Here is a 19071-nt window from a genome sequence, read left to right on the forward strand (position 1 = left end):
TATACATCCAGCCGCGAAGGTATTTTAACCGGTACGCTTATAAAAGTTTGGATTTTAGAGGGTACGCCGTACCGGCCCAACTACAGGACTGCCTTTCTTTCAAGTTACAACTACTCATGCAGTCTAAAGTAATCTGACGAAAGACAAACGAGGATTCAGTTCTTAAACGTGACTACTACTCATCAAGGTGTAACGAGATATATTGCGCAATCTAAAATATAAAGATTATTTACAGAAAGTTTATTTCAACTACATTCAAAATGAACAACAGTGGCCTCAAGTTATGGGCAGTAGCAACAAGTATTTAATCAATTACACAGTCGAAAGAAATCTTTGGGAAGATGGGCACTACATCAATCAATCTAAATAAATAAACTGTCCACAATTATACTCATTGCGAAGAAAAATGAAAAAAAATACTGCTCTAGTGCTTCCATCCTTAAGGTCTTCTGGTAAATTCACATGGAAAAGTGAAAAACGAAGTTAGTTTTTTCAGGTAGAAGCCCTTATTACACGATTATTCTTCTCTTCGCAACGGTAAACTCCGACTTCTCATTCAACACATATTCTTTATTCCTTTTACCTGTTTCGATAGATTCGCTCATTCAGAAAATTAACCAACATCTAAGTTACAAATAATTCACTTCCCATCATCGATGGCTCCTTCCGGATCTTATACGACAGCCGACAACACGTCGAGAACTTCAGTTATCCTCGATTTTTTAAACTTGCCCAATTAACAAAATTCAATAACTCATTAAGTGTTACTCATTATGCGTCAAAATATTTTCAGTAAAAATAAATTATTTAATTTCCACTCTGGCCGTTAATGGCAAGCTAATTTCAGAAACTATTAAGTCCTGGTCAAATAATCACCATATGAGAAACGAAACAGGTGGATAAATGCATCATCTCATATCAGGAAAGATTCATACAATTTTCAAACAAATTTATAAGTTTTTGACGAGCAATGTGAAATATTAATACACCTCCAATACCATCTGTTTCGCTCAAATTAAAATTGGCTATGCGACCGAGGAGCAATATAAGCCTACCTATATATCCTTCGCTTGCCAAGTGTGTCTCTGGCGCACTTCTCAAAGCTGCAACCCAAATAACTAATTAAATCTCTTCTCCCTGGTATTCCCATGGTCTGAACGAAGTATTTCTGTGTGGAAGGAGAGAAGCTGCTAATTCACCATAACTTACTACGCAATCAATTATTCTCCAATCATCTTTCATCACTAAAAACCTTCAGAATCGAAGTCTTTTCTCACTAATGTTCTTTCTCATTAAAACATAAATAACGATGTTCAAGGAAAAAAAATATTCGACAGCATGATGGACAGACAGGTAATCAAAAGGTTGAATTGACATTATAGAAAAAAATTAAAATAAAATTATTTTAAATTAGTGAATAAGTGAAACAGTACTTTTCCCACGATTTAATTCGGATTTTTTCCATAGCTTGAAAAAATAAAAGAGAATCGCGCCATTTGCGCATTTAAAGAGCTGACACTGCCTACTAGTAGGCTATTTTGATAGATACCCGATGTCGCGCCGCCAAGCCTAATTATGATTTTCAACCTAGCGCAAGATCGGGGAGGAATTGCAAATGAAAATGATCAATTCCAAAATATCAGAGATTTTTTTGGCGGACATTTTTTCAAATGTAAAGAGGCAGCATCCAGTGGTGTTATGGTACCGGAACGCCATTCTGGCGATTCCCTACCTTTTTCCCGAATTTTTTTTTCCGAATCCATTTTTCCCGAATAACCATTTTCCCGAAGTCAATTATACCGAACGTCTTTTTTTTCGAAACTTTTGTTCGATGATTCCATTGCTATGAATGTGTTTCCATGTTCCAGTTGAAGACGTTGAAACAACTTTCGAGCTTCTAAGAAAGTACGCGGATAAAAATATTCCCAGACTTGAGCCAATTATGAAATATTTTCAAGAAACATACGTTATTGGTGTAAAAGCTGTTGGCAGACGACGCGCTGTTCCTCCTCGATATCCTCCTAGTCTATGGAATCAACATGAAGCTACAAAAGCAGGTTATGCAACAACAAATAATCCATCTGAAGGTTGGAATAACCGCTTTAGATTACTAGTCGGGAAAAACCACCCGGATTTATACTCAGCTGTAAAAGAGCTGCAGAAAGAACAAGCTGACACAGAGATTGCCTTGATTGAATTAAGTGTTGGGAAAAGTATCAAGGGCAAGCCAAAAAAGAAATGGTACGACATGCACGAGAGGCTGAAATCGGTTGTAGAAGATTATGAAGATTACAAGAACGATAGGAATTTTCTTGAATTTCTTAGAGCTATCGCGCACAATATAATTTTCTAAAAAAATGATGTATCTTGTGTATGAATATATTTGGTTATGAAAAATATGAACTCATTTTTATACAATCGGGAAATAAGGTGTTCGGTAAAAAATGTTTCGGAGAAAAGGGTTTCGGGAAAAAAGCTTTCGGGAAAGAGGACGCGTTACGATTCGGGAAAAAATTCTTTCGGGAAAAAGGTCGTCGGAAAAAACGATTCGAGAAAACGGTCGGGTACGGTTCTGGAAATGGTTGAGAAAAGATACACTAGTAATAGATGAGAAACACTTTTAGGAAATTACGCATACATATATAAATATACATTCGTAACCAAGTCAAAAATATATTTTAAAATATGGAGACATAACTAGTAATAAATAAATATACACAATAATATTTTACTTGTAAAAAAAGGTTAAAGAAAGTGCGTTCCGGTACTGCTAATTTTGCCATGACACCGCTGGCAGTATCATTAAACACCAAACTAAACGATAGGAAAACGAAAGCTTAGCGGGACACAACCCTTTACTTTTCCCTCATGTGTGAGGAAAGCTGCGGAAAAATAATCGCCGTGACTGCGAGCTAAGCACGACGAGCGTGCTGATAAGGACGCTAAGAGAGTCGAGCGGAAAAGCGTATCGGCAAGCGGGCAATGTGGCGACAGTGGAAACGAGACACCTAGGACGGGCTCGCGGGTTACACTCCTGGAGCAGGGACTGCACGCGCTAGCTTTTCTCCTCTGCACCCAGAAGAGGAGGGACGGGAAGGAACAAGAAAGGAGGCGCCGCCGCGATAGGAGCCCGACGACGCCTCCTGGGAGGGGATAGGTAAGGAAGGGAAGGGACGAAGCAAGGGGACGAAGAATCCCGCACCGTCACAGAGGCGGGCGGGTCCTACTATTAGCGAAACCAAGCAGACGCAATTAATGTGCCAGCGATTTTAGTGGGTTTTCCTATTAGGAAGAAAAATCCATCGATCAAATCGCTAGATGGCAATGTGGCGACAGCCGGCGAGGCTCGTTGCGTGCCGAGTCCGTGACGGTTCAATTTTTCCCGCTCGCTCTTGTGGTTTCACCGATCTCCGCCAGAGAGCCGGAGTATGCGGAGACAAATCGCCAAAACGAGACCTTGAATTGGCGGCGAGAAGATACGGCGGGTGCTGTCGCCTGAATTCCACACGAGATCAACACGCTTTTTTCCGGCTCGAGAGAAATGCACTGGCCTCTACTCATCTCAGGCATTGCCCTCATCATAAGCCTCATACGTGAGTAATTGCACACGCCACTTTCTTTACTTATAATCACGGCTGGAAATGAAACTCGGGGTGTAAAGACACTATGCCTTTGGTACAAAAGACGCTAATACTAGATAGGCCAATGCAAATGTGAGCCCATGTGTTGATCAGAGCTTTCCGGGAATGACGTCACTCCGCTACTATAGAGGTCCAGGAAGTCTGAATCTACATCCACACAGGGCGATAATCGCCGGCAAATTTTCCGCAGACGATGTTGCCCGGCAAGTGTCTGGATACAAAGAAAAATCGTCGCGTTGCCCGGCGACAAATTTCAATGGAGTATTGAATTTGCAGTGTATCCCACTCGAAATCGAAAACATTGCTCTGCTACCGAGGGTGGAAGTTCCTCGCGATAAATCACGACTATCTCCCATTAATGTTAAGAAGTGAAAATATTTTTTGCATATGTTTTTGATACAATGAATACTAGTTACGAGTGCCCCGCCTCCAACATGCCCTCATTAGGAATAATCTCGGCCACCCTGCGTTTCCGCAAAAAAAGTGCGACGTCAATATTTTTCTTGCAGGAAAAATGCACCATAATAGGTAAAATGCTATATCGACTCCCAAATCCAAACTTTCCTGCTCAGTTTCGGGTACTAACTTTCTCCTTTCCACCGGATTAATTTTTCTTCTTCTGTTCCGTCGTCTTACCACGCCTCTTATCTTCAGTGTCTTCTCCTCGCTAAATCTCCCCCTCCTTATTACGGGCGATAACTTCGAATGAAGAGCGGAAGGCGAAGTGGCTGGCAAAGAGGAAATCCCCTTTCTTTCTCTCTCTCTCTCTCTCTGCCCCGCATTTTCCTGGCCAGGAAACAAAAAGCGCGATTCCCTCACCGACTGAACGTATCGCGGCAGAACCTCACAAGATTCGGTATCAAAGTTTCTACTTATTCATATAAGGAAATGGATTCTCTGTTATCTACCGCGTTCTTTAGCAATGGCCAAAGACGTGTACGGAAAAAAATCAGCATTTCAACATTGAAAAAAATGCGAAGTAATTCAATGCGAACAGACGGGAGCGGAATAGATTTTATCCCAGCATAGCCGTAACCGGAAAAGATTCATGAAGCTGGCCCGGCGTACACTTGAAGCTCAAGAAAGTAGAAAAAGTTCTTATAAATAAATTTTATTTCAAATAAATATGCTAAATTTTAAGGACACATTTTTGGGATTCACTTCATATTGTAATAGTTGACGATAAGAAATACTTAGGGCAATACTTCAAAGCCAGAAAAATACTTTTCAATTTTACATCCCGACGTTCACGGCCGGAGTTATCATATTTCAAAAGTAGAACGCCGAGGTGTATTTGACTGCCGGTCATGTAAATTTGAGAAAGGAGAACGAAAACCTATTGCATGAGTATCCACAATAGGGTGGTTTCCTATTATTTTTTATTGCCTAAATTGAAAGATTATTACTCCTGGAGTACATATTTCACGCTTTTAGATTTTTAAATGACGATATCTATTTTGCGCGATTGATTGAAAAGTGAAAATTTTCAAGCGCGCCTAAACGCGACGGCTATCATAAATATGAATGCTGGGAAAACCCCGTGTGACGTCGTTCCCGCTGCCGCAAGTGAGGTGACCTTGGGGCGAGGCTCTGAGCGCTGATACGACGCAGGATGCTAGCAGGTGGCAGAGTACCATGCTAGCTGGTAGCGCTTGGCTTAAATAAGGATTATTAATACCTTATCAAACGAGGAAAACTTTCCGACCTTAGCCAGTTTTAATAGGTGATTATTAAGACATGTTTCCCTGAGCTCTGTGCCTCAAGCATTCATTGGTAACCTCAGACGATGTAAATTCCTCTCTACTCGTATAGAAACTAGGTCCCTGTGACGTCACGTGGAGTGGCATCGTATGGGCGCCAATCTGGCCTTTTTCAAATCAGGCTAAAATTGACCCTTGCCATTCGTCTAAACCGGTATTTCTAAAACCAAATAATTTGTATACTATGAATACACAAATGGTGGGTAACGAATCGCAATCAATGCCTTTCGTTTTCTTTGATGAAGGAAACTACCCTATTTTGAGTTCTCTCAGTGGAAGAACCATGTCAGGGTACTGAGACTAATGAAATCACATCACTGAAGAGGGAATATTTTTCTTTAGAGCACCACGGGAAGTTTCCGTACTTCAAAAATATATAAGTATCTACATAATTTGTTACGCATAAGTTACCGCATTTCTTGCAGGGATATTGAAAATATATCCTCATATTCCAGTGACTGCCGGCAATATACCCAAATACATTATCAATGAACCGGCTGTGATCGCTTTATTACAGAACCATCAACTGACTAAGGCAGGGTTTAGTCAGAGGAACTTGTTCTCGCGCAGGCATAATAAGATAACAAACGAACCGGAGGTTACTTCCGGAAACAACTTCAGAATCAGAGGCGTGAGATTCCTTTATCCGCCAGAGCGGATATCCACCAACAGGAGATAAATAAGAACTGCACCTCCAAATAAGAGCCTAATGTGAGATGATCTATTATGTACATCCTAGTCATTCACGCGTTCATGTCTGTGAATTACTAAAAAACCATTAAGATGGAGAAAATAATAAAGAATTTTGATAGCTGCTCTAGGTTTGCCGACCCTTGGTTATGAGATTATATTATGCTATATGATTTGATGCCTCCTTATATCCACAGGGCATTTATGCATAAGACAGGGTACCAGTCCATAACCATAAGATTTCCGCGACTGGGTTCATTCACTGGGTCACTTGCAGATGCAGACGTTCGCACAGTAATAGGATAAAACATTGGCGTGCGTGTACCAAAAATTACGAGCTTAGATTAATAGAAATTGAATTTCAAATGGATACTGCATACAAACAGTTCATGACGACAAGATTTAATTAATAGTATAACGAGATGTGATATATGGTTCACTTGATACCTACGCACATATTTTGCGACTCGGCAGCTAACTCCAGGTTCATCGTTTGTCAATTTACAGAATTTCTTTCGATTTGCACTAGTATAGGCTTCCCAGGAACCAATCAGTCCCAAAATATACGTATATGGTATGTTTGTAATTATATCTTTTTCGTTGGCCGCTGAAATTGGGTATATTTTAAACACTGTCATCCGTGATTGTGGGAAGAATTAAAAATAAAAGCGGAAGGGGTGGGATGAAGAAATATTATTTCGATGTCTAGAGGAAAAAATGCGATCGATGGGCATGGAAAAAAATAAGCAGAAACCGCAGCGTACCTGCTTCATCTTTCGCTCATCCGCACGGGGTGCCCTGAGAACGGAAACTCGGAACGAGTGAAATCATCCGCCTCTTCCACGTCAAGGCGGATTACTTATCCCGGTGAATCGCTCAGTTAGTATTAGTAATTCAATTATTAAATCCCGGGACCTCCTACATAAATCTCGGTGCATGAAATTACATTCGGTAGCAATTCTTTCCATGAATGATGTAGCCGTAAGGTAATTCAGGTTTTAAATTCAGGTTTAACCTTAACGCAGTCAGTAGCGGATAAAGAAAAAACTCAAGGGGGGGGGGGGGCGCAAAATGTATCTTGAGTTGCCCTTACTTTTATCGTAATACAGGAAGAGTATAAGAAAATTTAATTTAAAGTGATTATACACATGTAAAAGACAATGCCATCTTATGATATAAAAAAGTTACAATTGTGGTTTTGCAATGTTCGGCAACACGTGCGGACCCGCAAGTGTGCAAGTGCAAGCGCGCAGTATCCACTTGAAATTCAATTTATATTAATCTAAGCTCGTAATTTTTGGTACACGCACGCCAATGTTTTATCCAATTACTGTGCGAACGTCTGCATCTGCAAGTGACCCAGTGAATGAACCCAGTCGCGGAAATCTTATGGTTATGGACCATATGTCTTATATACCCTGTCTTATGCATAAGTGCAAGTGCAAGCGCGCCCCCCATCTGTATCCGCTACTGAACGCAGTACATGTAAGCCACACAACTTCTTTTAAAAACTACATTTTTTAAGTTTTCGTGCGATTAATCTGCTCATATCCTCTTCAAATGAGGCTCACAGGGATGATATCTTGGTAGACTGGGAAAATTAAGTTTCACTACTCGGCAGAAAACGATTTAGTCGTTTTTATTTACTTCTTGCAACTCTCATGTCTCTACAATCACTTAGCACGTATCATTTACGTGATCTGAGTGGTAGCTAAAGACCCTTACTATGTGCTATCTCACATACCTATCTGCAACCGCCAATTCAGATTTAACCGCCGGATTTCCTTGCTGTGTCTATCTGTGGTCAGGGGTCATCCGTTACATACGTGAGGCGTTTAGGGGGCGAAGGGGTCAAGCCAATTCTGATCCAATCTCACGAGGGAGAGAGGGGGGATCTTAGAAAGTATCACGTAATTTCTTTTTCTGCAAGAAGCAGCGTAAAATGCGACCTTAGACTGCGATCTTAGTAATCTTAAATGATAATCTTAACTAATCTTAATAAAAACAATTCAACAAAACATTTTTAATAAATATAATGCAATGAAGCATAGCTTAACGTATTTACACTGAAAATACGCATTTGGAATAATCTAACGTGAGATTAAAGGGAGGGGGTCGGGCCAAAATGTCACGTTACCTCACTAAGGGGGAAGTGGGGGCCAAAAAATAGCCAAAATCACCTCACGTAATTAACGGACGACCCCTTACTGCAAGTTTCATAAAATTCACTCACACTTCGACCACATTCAGCAGCTCATAGTATCACTACGGTTAATCTGTTCAGCAATCTCTTCTAAAGTGTCCACTCAACTAATATTTATAAATATGGAGAATATTATTTTTTTAATATAGAAAACTTACCAAAACACACGTTACTAATCCCTCCAAAATGTAATGAACGGCAATGAAGTTCTCTCCCCCCTCAAATCTCTCATCAAGTTCAAAATGAAACTGAATAGTATATAGACCTGTTTATACGATATCCAAGACGAGGTACAGAAAATTATTCAAGGAAATCGATGCTGGTCGAGTCATGTACCCTTTTTGCCAATTATAACAATTATGTATATAAGAAATATAGTTCCTGAAATTTCACCACTTTCCATTACCAAATTGATAACTACCTACGAATACCTTTCACATATATTTCTAATAAACAATAACAAATTCGTCCGTCACTCAGTGCTTCAATGTTGATACCCCCTGCTTATCCACTGACAAGCGAAATTTGAGAAGAGGATATTTGTTCCTGAAGGCAACTGCGATTACCAACATTGTTCTCGCGTGACAAAAACTTGTTCCGAGAGGATTTTCGTCGTGTCCACAAGCATCAAACGCATATGAATACTGAACCTCCGGTCGGCTTCCGAATACTCTACCATCTTTATCTGGCCAGCCACTTACAATTTTTTGATTTAATATTCTAAAATCCCCGTTCTTTTTACTCCCCGTTACTAAGCGAATATTCTCATACTACAATAGTTTTCTCGATTTTTCCATTAATTTTTTTCTATTGACGCCTTCCTAAATTTTTTCCCATAGAATTGAATTCATTTCCCTCCTATTTGATTTGGCTGTACCTAATTTTAAACATGATCATAATCTCAACATTAAACTTCTATTTATTTTCTTCGAAAGAATTAACACAAAGTATTGCCATCGTTTATCGCCTGGATCTTCAAGCCTTTGTATCTACGACCTCCATTATCATTTTATTCTCAGATATAGATAGAAACCACCACAACACTCACGGAATTAACGAGAAATAGAAGTTTAAGTAGGAAGATTAGAAAAAAGAATATGAGATATCACTAATGGAAATAACATTATATAATAAGAGCTTCAGTCCAAAGGTTGAGTTGGATAGGTGGATTAGAGCTCACCCCAGACCAAGCCACAGGCGAGAGAATCACCGTTAACACAAATAAGGCACTATTAACAGAATATCAAGGTACAGTTTTGAAAAAATTAACTCGTAAATTAACGGTAAACATTTGTATGTGTAATGGGTATTTGAATCCTGCCACGTGATCAGCGGTGAAATTCCTGAATTGTCATGAGAATAAATTACCCTGGGCCGGGAATCGAATCACGGACCATTGGCTTCCGGGCCACGCAATTGTGCGAAAAACCAAAGGCCCGTGGTTCGATTGCAGATCCAGGAGAATTTTTCTCATGGCAGTTCATGGGAAACATTTGCATTTTTTCGATAGTATCCATCTTGGAATTGTTAAATTACGCACTTATAAACTATATTCAACAGACGAAGGAAATAACGACTGGAAGAAACATTTATGACAAATGGAGGCACTTGGCATCCCGAAGAGGAGATGACACAGAAAATTCAATGATGACATCGGAGTTCCAAAATTCGAAATAGTAGACCTCGTTAAGCGAATTTAAAATTATATGCGCAGTCGTCTTGACAACATATAAATCATTTGTAACCGGAAGACATATGAACATCATCTTCGACATATGATCATGGAAGTTCCAAAGGCCAGTCGAATGAGACGTCAGGCAGACTGAAAATGCGTCCTCTATAATGAAGAGGAATTCTTAGGTGATTTCGGCTCAAAAATATGACTAAGGGTTAATCGTAAGCAATCGCAGTCAGGCTATCACAATACAAATTGTGAGCGTTTATTCTATTTCCTTGATCATTCGCAGGTCAAAAGGATTTTATTACACTTTCCATCATTTCGCGGTCACCATATAGTCATACACTCTCACTAAATAGTGAAGGACTAGTGTTACATATAGGAGCCATTCTTATTCATATACACTTTCGTCATCATTATTGAACAACAAGCACGAGGATTAAATGTCGTACAAGATCTGGCCTTAAACAGCCTTACCAGGTGCCAAACCCAGAAGATTTCATCACAATCCTGAGATTTCAGAAACGGCTCTTACTTAATCTCTCGTATTAGCTAGTTTTTATTATTATGTATTTCTCTTCTTTTGCACCTCACATCACGCTAGAAAAACGAAGAATACCATTTGAGAACGGAGAAAGGTACCATTAACAGAATATTATAGTAAATTTTAGAAAAAAATCAACTGAGTAAGCAGTCACGCAAACAGGTAAACATTTTTATATTTTTTTCTCGACAAATTACATCTTCAGGGTACCTAGTGAAATCTATTCAAATGTGAAAAAATGTTAGATTATTCAGTTAAAAAATGTCTTTACATTTCTCTGAGGATAATTTATTTGCCTATCATAGTTTACTATCTCCACAGCAATAGGTATCGGCACCCACGACGCGACGGTTAAACCTCAGACGAAATACTTCTATGGCAGATTATGACCAGACGTTATGAACTGTACCGGACAGAAAGAAAGAGGATAATTATAATTGAGATATATTTACAGCAATTCGAATTTCCTCAATGAAACACGCACTGAAAAATATAATCATTTAAGAAGGAAAGGAAAATTTCATGTCACTGTGAGCGCAGATCCTACTAAGCATGGACTCACTGAAAAAGAATGTTCCGCACACTCTAGAAGATTCGCGTGCCTTTCTCGTGTCTCATAGATGAGCAGGCACAACCAAGTCACACGTGCGAGGAGCGAGGAAAAAGGGAGAGAGGGAGTGCTCGTAAAAGATGGGAGAGACTGGCGTGTTATTATCGGAACGAATGTACGGCCAGACTCGGTTGTCAATAGCAACGGCACGAATTCACAATAACACAGCGTGCCTTCTGTTTTGGGGTAGGAGCTTGTGAACTAACTTCCCACTTCAAGGAGTCGGATTCTAACCCCAGAGAGAGGACTTTTTTCCGTAGGACTTTCAGACAAGTGTAAAGAGCGGAGAACAAGAGACTTCACTATTTTCCGGGGAGTAAGTTACATGAAACACTCGAGCTTCCAACTTCCAAGGTTAAAGTTGGTTTCAAGCCGCTATAGCTACATCTGATTGTGCTGTAGACAAGGCCGGCTGCGTAAGATGACAAGCAAGCGCCTGAGCGCTGTTTTTAAGCCCTAAAAATATCACATTCAATAACTATGAGCAAGCAAGTAATAAGTCCACGCTGTAATATTTAAGTCGCGACCCTTATTCCTAAAGTAATTGTATTTATTTGAAAATTTACCCAGACAGAATCCCTACTAACTCTCAGGTTATTTTAGAGGGGAGGCGCGATGTTGTTCTCTTACGCAAGAAAATGACTAGAACCGGCCCTGGCTGTGGTCATCAGGAACTGAATGCCTTGACTAATTTTGGTCGGACTTAATAGATAACGCTTGCGAAGGAAGTGCCACCGGATTGGTCGTTTTTAACCGCGCCCTTTTCATGTATTCTATGATTAGCATCCACTTACAACTGAGTTGAAAACCTGTGTCGAGGTTTATTTTTTTCTCCTCCAACATGATTGCAATAGTTTCTTTTATTATACTGTCCCAGTAACAAGTGGACCGCCGATGACGTTTAGTTCTCTTAAAGTGGACTTCGTGGCCGTGAATCGGCCACTCCGACGCATGTCTCTCGGCGCAAACGACGCTTGTCGTTTGATATTGATGCCTACTGGTTACTGGAATCGCAAAGTAAAAGAAACTATTGCTGTCAGATTGGTTGGGATGAAAATGAACAGTGACTCTGGTTTTCAAATAAGTCGTACGCGGACTCCGATCACGCAATACATGAAAAGGACGCAGAAAAAATCAACCAATCATATAGCACCTCCTTCTCCAATCTGAGCAAGTCCGACCAAATTTAATCAAAGTACTCATGTCAGTCCTAGAGGACGGCCGCAGAGTCAACTGTCGCAACGTCGGCATTGAGCCGGCATTAACACGTTTGAAAGCCCGACAGAGCACAGTGGGGTAGAATCGAAAAAAGCTGGCCAAAACCTCAAAATCGTTTTTTTGAGCTAGGAAGTTGAAAATTCGCATACATATTCCCAAACAAATTGTGCATAACTTTCCAGGTTATTTATTTCCTGTATTTCACGTTAACAATTTATGTGAGGTCAAAGTTGAACAAATTTTATCGAAAAACGACCACCCTCGATTTTTTCTAAAAATTGCCGACTTTATCCTCGTGCAGTGGTTTCATTAATAGTTTTATCGAAAAAACTGTATTTTCATCTTAATTGACACTTTTTAAATTTCATTTGAAGGGTTTTTAAAGATTTTGTTTCATCAATAACCATAGATATATAACAAAATGGCGGAGCCTGTTTTCAACCCTTTTTTTACATAAACGTAGACAAAAAGTAGACATTACCCCGGACTTCCGCCAAGCAACTGATACCGCGTCGTTCTATGAAGCTTCTACATTGTGGATCTTAAGTAAAACCTTGCACCAACTTGCAACCCCGAATTTTAAATCGTTTTTCCGAGCGTGCGGTCGACTCCGGTTCTGGTCGGCGGCGGCGGAGAGTACGGCGACGAGGCAAGCGTGTGGATGCAATATGGTATGTCATTCACTTTTATATGTGGATAACAGATATAATAGTGATAGAAAATAATCACCAGAAAGTAAAAGTAATAAATATTGCAACGACTGACTCTTATTATGCAATCGCTGGGCACTGCAAGAGGTGCATTGGAAGGTTTCTTTCTTTGAGTGCATTCCATATACTACTACGGGGAATGGACTTAAATCGTGTGTTTAAAGTAGAAAAACGGACACTTTTATTAACTAACAAACTCTATAACAATAACAAATAATATAATCCTTAAACGTGATGGAAAATGGCTCAAGACAGTACTCGATTTTTCCGAAAAATCAAGTTCTGTCTTGGTGCCTGAAGAGTACATTATTCCTATCCAGTAAGTTCATTTAGTTTATATCCTTGATTTAAAGTAATTAATAACTATTCCTTATGCAGCATAATGTACAAGTTGCTTTAGTTTAGCCAGTGCAGGTGGACATCAAGTCGTATGTTTTCAGGGTTGTATCGAGAGAACGAAAAGGAGGAAAACGAATGCAAAAGGAAGATACAGTGACCATCCCCGGAGGCAAGAAAGACCCTTGCAAAGTGGATACAACGACGTGGTATCAGTTACTTGGCGGAAGTCCGGGGTGATGTCTACTATTTCTCTAAGTTTATGTAAAAAAAAGGGCTGAAAACAGGCTCCGCCATTTTGTTATATATCTATGGTTATTGATGAAACAAAATCTTTAAAACCCTTCAAATGAAATTAAAAAAGTGTCAATTAAGATGGTTTAACAGTTTTTTCGATAAATCTATTAATGAAACCACTGCACGAGGATAAAGTCGGCAATTTTCAGAAAAAATCGAGGGTGGTCGTTTTTCGATAAAATTTGTTCAACTTTGACCTCACATAAATTGTTAACGTGAAATACAGAAAATAAATAATCTGGAAAGCTATGCAAAATTTGTTTGACAATATGTATGCGAATTTTCAACTTCCTAGCTCAAAAAAATCGATTTGAGGTTTTGGCCAGCTTTTTTCGATTCTAGTCCACTATGCAGAGTGGAGAAAATTTTGAGGGAGTTGAACCGCGAATCAGATAGCACATCAAATCATCTAAATTACTGATAACCCCTCAAGCTGCCTCAATGGTTATGTGGCGGGCAGGGGCGCAGCTAAAAATTAAGGCTAGGGGGGGTTTTAGGCGCAACTAATACTTTGGGGTGTGGGGGTATTGCATACCCGCCGGGGTAAGTGGGAGTTGCGAGGGCCCTCCTCCAGAAAATTTTAAGATTAATTGTTCAAAATGACTAGTTTTACCGCTTTATGAGAGGTATTTGATTAATCCTAACACTATTCTAAAAGTAATACTAATCCATTAAGTAAAATGGATTTAACTTAAAAATTTCTCTGAGCTCTGGGGGGGTTTTATCCGAGAGAGGCGTATGAAAAACAGCCGTTAACCGGAGGGAGATGAAAAACTAACAAAAAAAATATGAAGGAGCGGTTTCGTAGAGTTTTTTGACGGTGGCCTAAACTTCATGACAATATCTTCTTACTTCTTGGAGGATTTTCGGTATTTTTCTCCCTTTAAAACTGTCGCTGGATTAATTTCCCTCTTATTCCCTTGGATTAAGTGCAGTTAAAGTGAATTTAATCCAGCGCATTTCGTATTAAGGGAAAAAAGTCGATCTGATTCACAGATTATGGTTTTAATAAAAACCAAAAGTTGGCTTAAAAATGAAAATAAATTATTTATTTACTGAATACTGACCAACATCTGAGAAGAAGGATGATATTACCAGAGTCACCAGGCGACGAGAGGAAAAACATCACTTAATTATTATTTTAGCCACTTATGATGTTCGAATGAACAAAGAAATGCTATAAAGCTATCCAATAAAATCAACAGATTTAGGCGTTACTTGGTGGAACGATGAGATATTCATGGTGAAATAAAAACACAGTACTATTCCACAACCTTATATTTTTGCAGTCTACTAGTTTCAACGTTTACACCGTCATTATCTTGATAGTTAGTCTTGATAATGACGGTGTAAACGTTGAAACTAGTAGACTGCAAAAATATAAGGTTGTGGAATAGTACTGTGTTTTTATTTCACCATGAAAGCTATCCAATGTTCAAGACTTTTCGAGGGAGCCTAATTATTACGGTAAAAGCGATCACAAGGACAAGATTAGGGAAATAGGCTGCAGAACCGAAATAAGGGACCATAATACCTGCGATAGTTCAACTCTAGGATTACTTGACTCGGACTAGGTAAAATAGGCTCTGCATGTATATATAATAACTTACTGTAATTATCAAAAATAGCCATCTGGATGCACTTACTGGCATATAATTTCATGCATTAATCACTTACGACGCTAACTTTTCGTTTTCTATCCCTATTTTTCTAAACTAATAGTTTTATTTACATGGTAGCATGTTTGTGTCCTTAGCATTCTCCTAGCTTCTGGTCAGACCGTATCTCGCAGTCCTGTGTGCTTGGACTGTGTCCTGCAAGCGAGCGCGTGTCTGATTAAGGCTAGGATGAGTGCTGCATGCCTGGTGTGGAATCACTCCGTGCCACACACCCTGATGGTGTATTGCGCGGTACCTTGTAGATGTAGAATTAGTTGGGTAGGCTTCTCAGCACAAACATAAGAGCCGTTCTTTTTTCCTACCATCATCATCATTAGTCAACAATCCTGAGATTGGTTTGACGCAGCTCTCCATTTCTCTCTCCTATCCGCTAATCTCTTCATAGCTACATATTTATTCTCTTTTACATCCTTTATAACCTGTCCTATATAACTCATTCGGGGCCGTCCCTTGCCCTTTTCCCCTTCCACTTGTCCTTCAACGATTGTCTTCATCAGACCATCGTGCCTCAAAATGTGGCCAACTAAGTTGTCCCTTCTTCTGCTTAATGTTTTTAGGAGGCTTCTCTTTTCTCCCACTCTCCTTAGCACTTCCTGGTTACTCCTTCCTACCATAATCATGTAAATTATTGTACACGTTATTTCCTAGTCTCCAATTTCTGCTACCATGTGACTGTGACTTGTCTATTTAATTTCTGTTTTCTATAATTAATGGGGGGAGGGGCTATTCCTCTCGACTCTCACTCCACAGGACATTACAGCCCTGTAGCGGATCTATTGGGGGGGGGGGCGGCTAACATAGCTATAGCCCTCCCCATTGGGTATCCAATTTAGGCTAGATAGAATGGTAATTTTTTCCGACCCCCACTACTGCTGGAATTTTTAACCCCACTTACAATTAGCCCCCCCCCCCTTGTCCCTATCCTGGATCCGCCACTGCTACAGCCCTCATTAACACCTCCCTATCCTGAAAATGCAAATTGCCTACTGCAAACGTAAAATGTATTCTATTCTGTCTCACCCAGTATGGAAACGGATTGAAATCGTAACGAGAGAGGAGTGGGGAGCGAGGCCGCCCAAATCCATGGTCCCATTCGAGAATCCGGCGGACTACGTCATCATCATCCACACGGCCACTTACACGTGCAAAACGAAAGAAGAGTGCATCCAACTGATGCGCGTGATCCAATCGTTCCACGTGGACAGCAGGAAGTGGCCCGACGTGAGCTACAACTTCTTGGTCGGCGGAGACGGCAGGGTCTACGAAGCGAGGGGCTGGGACGTAGTCGGCGACCATTCCAAGGGCTACAACGAGGTGAGCATCGGGATAGCACTGATGGGGATATTCTGCGACGAGCGGCCGCCGGACTTCCAGATCAAGACGGCGCAGGACCTCATCCGGGAGGGAGTGCGACGGGGGAAGATCTCGCCAGATTATAAGTTGGTGGGACACAGGCAGATCTCCCCAACCGAGAGCCCGGGAGAGAAACTGTTCCAGGACCTCCAGAACTGGGATCACTGGTCCCCAGACGTGTGAATCGTGAGTGGAACATTTTGAGATAAAAATATCGCTCGGTGCGTTACGAGACAATGCCACGCGAGGCCTCCCAACCAGGGGTGGGGCGAGAATAATTTTAATAGGTTTACATTCAATCGGATTACTCAAATACAACGCCATCCGATGAAAGCGGTCGCTCGTCAAAAATAAAGACTTGAAAATTGAATAGGAAGCTTGAAATTTCCCGATGTGATTGCATGATCGAGTACCACTTAACTTTGGTGGTTAATTATGGTGACTATTCATCACGCAGTTCCCGGGTTCGCATTTACCAAGGATTGGAGACTTCATTGGGGAATGCCAATCCCAAATTCAATGATATGCGGAGGACAAGTCAAACATCTTAGTAGTTCTTCGCTGCACAAGAAAGCCAGAATATTATACTACCATATTCAGGCATCAGAAAATAAGTTGAGTCCTTTTTCAGTCATAAAACGCGACGGAATCAATGCTAAAATACATATTTTTTCGACCACGCAATAAAATATGTTGGCCATAAGGGAAGTAGCTAGCTCGGATGGGCCATCCCTTGGATCTGAAGCAGCCTTAGTCCCCGTGAAATCTCTTTAAGCACTCACCGGTATTATCTCGCCACGAAAGTAGCGTCCCTAATATCTACGGTGCAGTGATTTTTTTCAGGATTGTAACTGAAGTTAAATCATACAAATTCAGCAACGAAAACTGGGATGTCTAAGGTCCGGTCGACCTCAGACACGGCGCAGAGAAAATTTTCCTTAGAACCATAGAACATTTTCATGATTTTATTTAGCATGATCGTCTACAGGTGATAGTATAGTATATATTAATAGTGTATATAGTTTATATCTAAACTATTAGATTACCAACCCATTAAAAGTCCTTATAAAAATGATGTCAAATACGAAGGAAAGGGAGAAAGCGAGTCCAAGAATGTAACTATCGCATAAACTTGGTCAATGCCATTTCCAATCTTCCATTTATTAAGAGCAATGAGATTATCCGGCAATGGTGCTTTTTGAGCGAATAGGTAATGAAGCTATGTAAAAAAACTCCAGCTCCAGATAGTTTCCAGGAACAGGCGTGAAGATATCATTCCTGATCGATGGGGTAAAGGTTTCCGTGTGATAACTCGACTGTGATTTTAAGGATTATAATCCTGAAATAATAATTATTTTAAAAATCCAGCAACTGAGTTTGATTATTGATACCTTACCACGTAAGTCACGAAGTTTATTTTTTATTTTTATGTATTTTAATAGCTTATTTTCCCGCGAGACCAAAGGAATGACCATTCTAACTTCTTGTAAACAAAGAAAGAATTTTAGTTTTTCCTTTGTTTGAAGGAAAATTTCTTGGAAATTTCTATAATTATAACTATTATTGTATTTATCTATTTAAATGTTTAACAAATAAATAAAAAATACCGTAAAGAATATACCCCTGAAGACAACGGCAGACTCAGCCGTTGAAACGTAGGGAAAAAATACCCAATACCACACCTAGTGGGAAACCCGAGAAATTTACCATCAAAGAAAAAATCATTATTTACATCCCTTTAAACAGGCAGATTAATTTATATTAACCCTTAGCTACACGCGCCCGAAAGGATAGCGCCAGTGAAGGCTTGCAGCTTTTTTGCCGCACTTTAATATTTTTGGTTTTCCTAAATATACATTAAAATTTAAACGCATTTGGTAAACTTAAAATAATAAAAAGCTCTTTAAATATTTTTCTTCCATTTTTACCCAAAAATAAAGCATATTAATATGCAATTTTCTTGATAAATACTTTGTATAATTTTTATTAAAGAATTGCAGGCGATAATGTTCTTGGTCGAGGAAAAAAAGTACAGAAATACAACACCAAAGTGTGCCATCAGTGATCTATACGCAGTAAACGGGCTATTTCGAATTTTCGAAAAATGCGGCAAAATCCCCGCTTAGCGTGTAACTATCGGTTAAACACGAATGCGGAGTGAGAGCGTAAGCATCAACTTAAAGAAGAGAATAGAATTGCCCGTAAAATATCAATTGTATGCACTGCGAAATGATTCTGTTAAGTATAGCATGCTTATGATTTTATATAGGTACCTATATATTACCAATGCTTATGCTATGCTTGACAGAATCATGCCGCGCATCGATGTATATCTATCGTTCATATCATTCG

The 19071-nt window shown here is 39.8% G+C and overlaps 1 protein-coding gene across 1 annotated transcript; it reads left to right on the plus strand.

Annotated features, from left to right (window-relative positions):
• Nucleotides 1-3273: 3273 nt before the first annotated feature.
• Nucleotides 3274-18086, plus strand: LOC124159284 (peptidoglycan-recognition protein LF-like). The gene is made up of 2 exons (XM_046534997.1): nt 3274-3593; nt 16391-18086. Exons 1-2 carry the CDS (start codon nt 3542-3544, stop codon nt 16900-16902), a joined length of 564 nt encoding a protein of 187 aa, XP_046390953.1. The 5' UTR covers nt 3274-3541; the 3' UTR covers nt 16903-18086.
• The last annotated feature ends 985 nt before the right edge of the window (nt 18087-19071 follow it).

Source organism: Ischnura elegans, chromosome 1 (genome assembly GCF_921293095.1).
Source record: "Ischnura elegans chromosome 1, ioIscEleg1.1, whole genome shotgun sequence".
NCBI lineage: Eukaryota > Metazoa > Arthropoda > Insecta > Odonata > Coenagrionidae > Ischnura > Ischnura elegans.

Bases quoted from the DNA above. Each gene is read 5' to 3' on its own strand.
- LOC124159284 (XM_046534997.1), top strand. From the start codon at position 3,542: ATGCACTGGCCTCTACTCATCTCAGGCATTGCCCTCATCATAAGCCTC. The intron at 3,594-16,390 runs GTGAGTAATTGC...TGTCTCACCCAG, and splicing joins CCTCATCATAAGCCTCATAC to TATGGAAACGGATTGAAATC.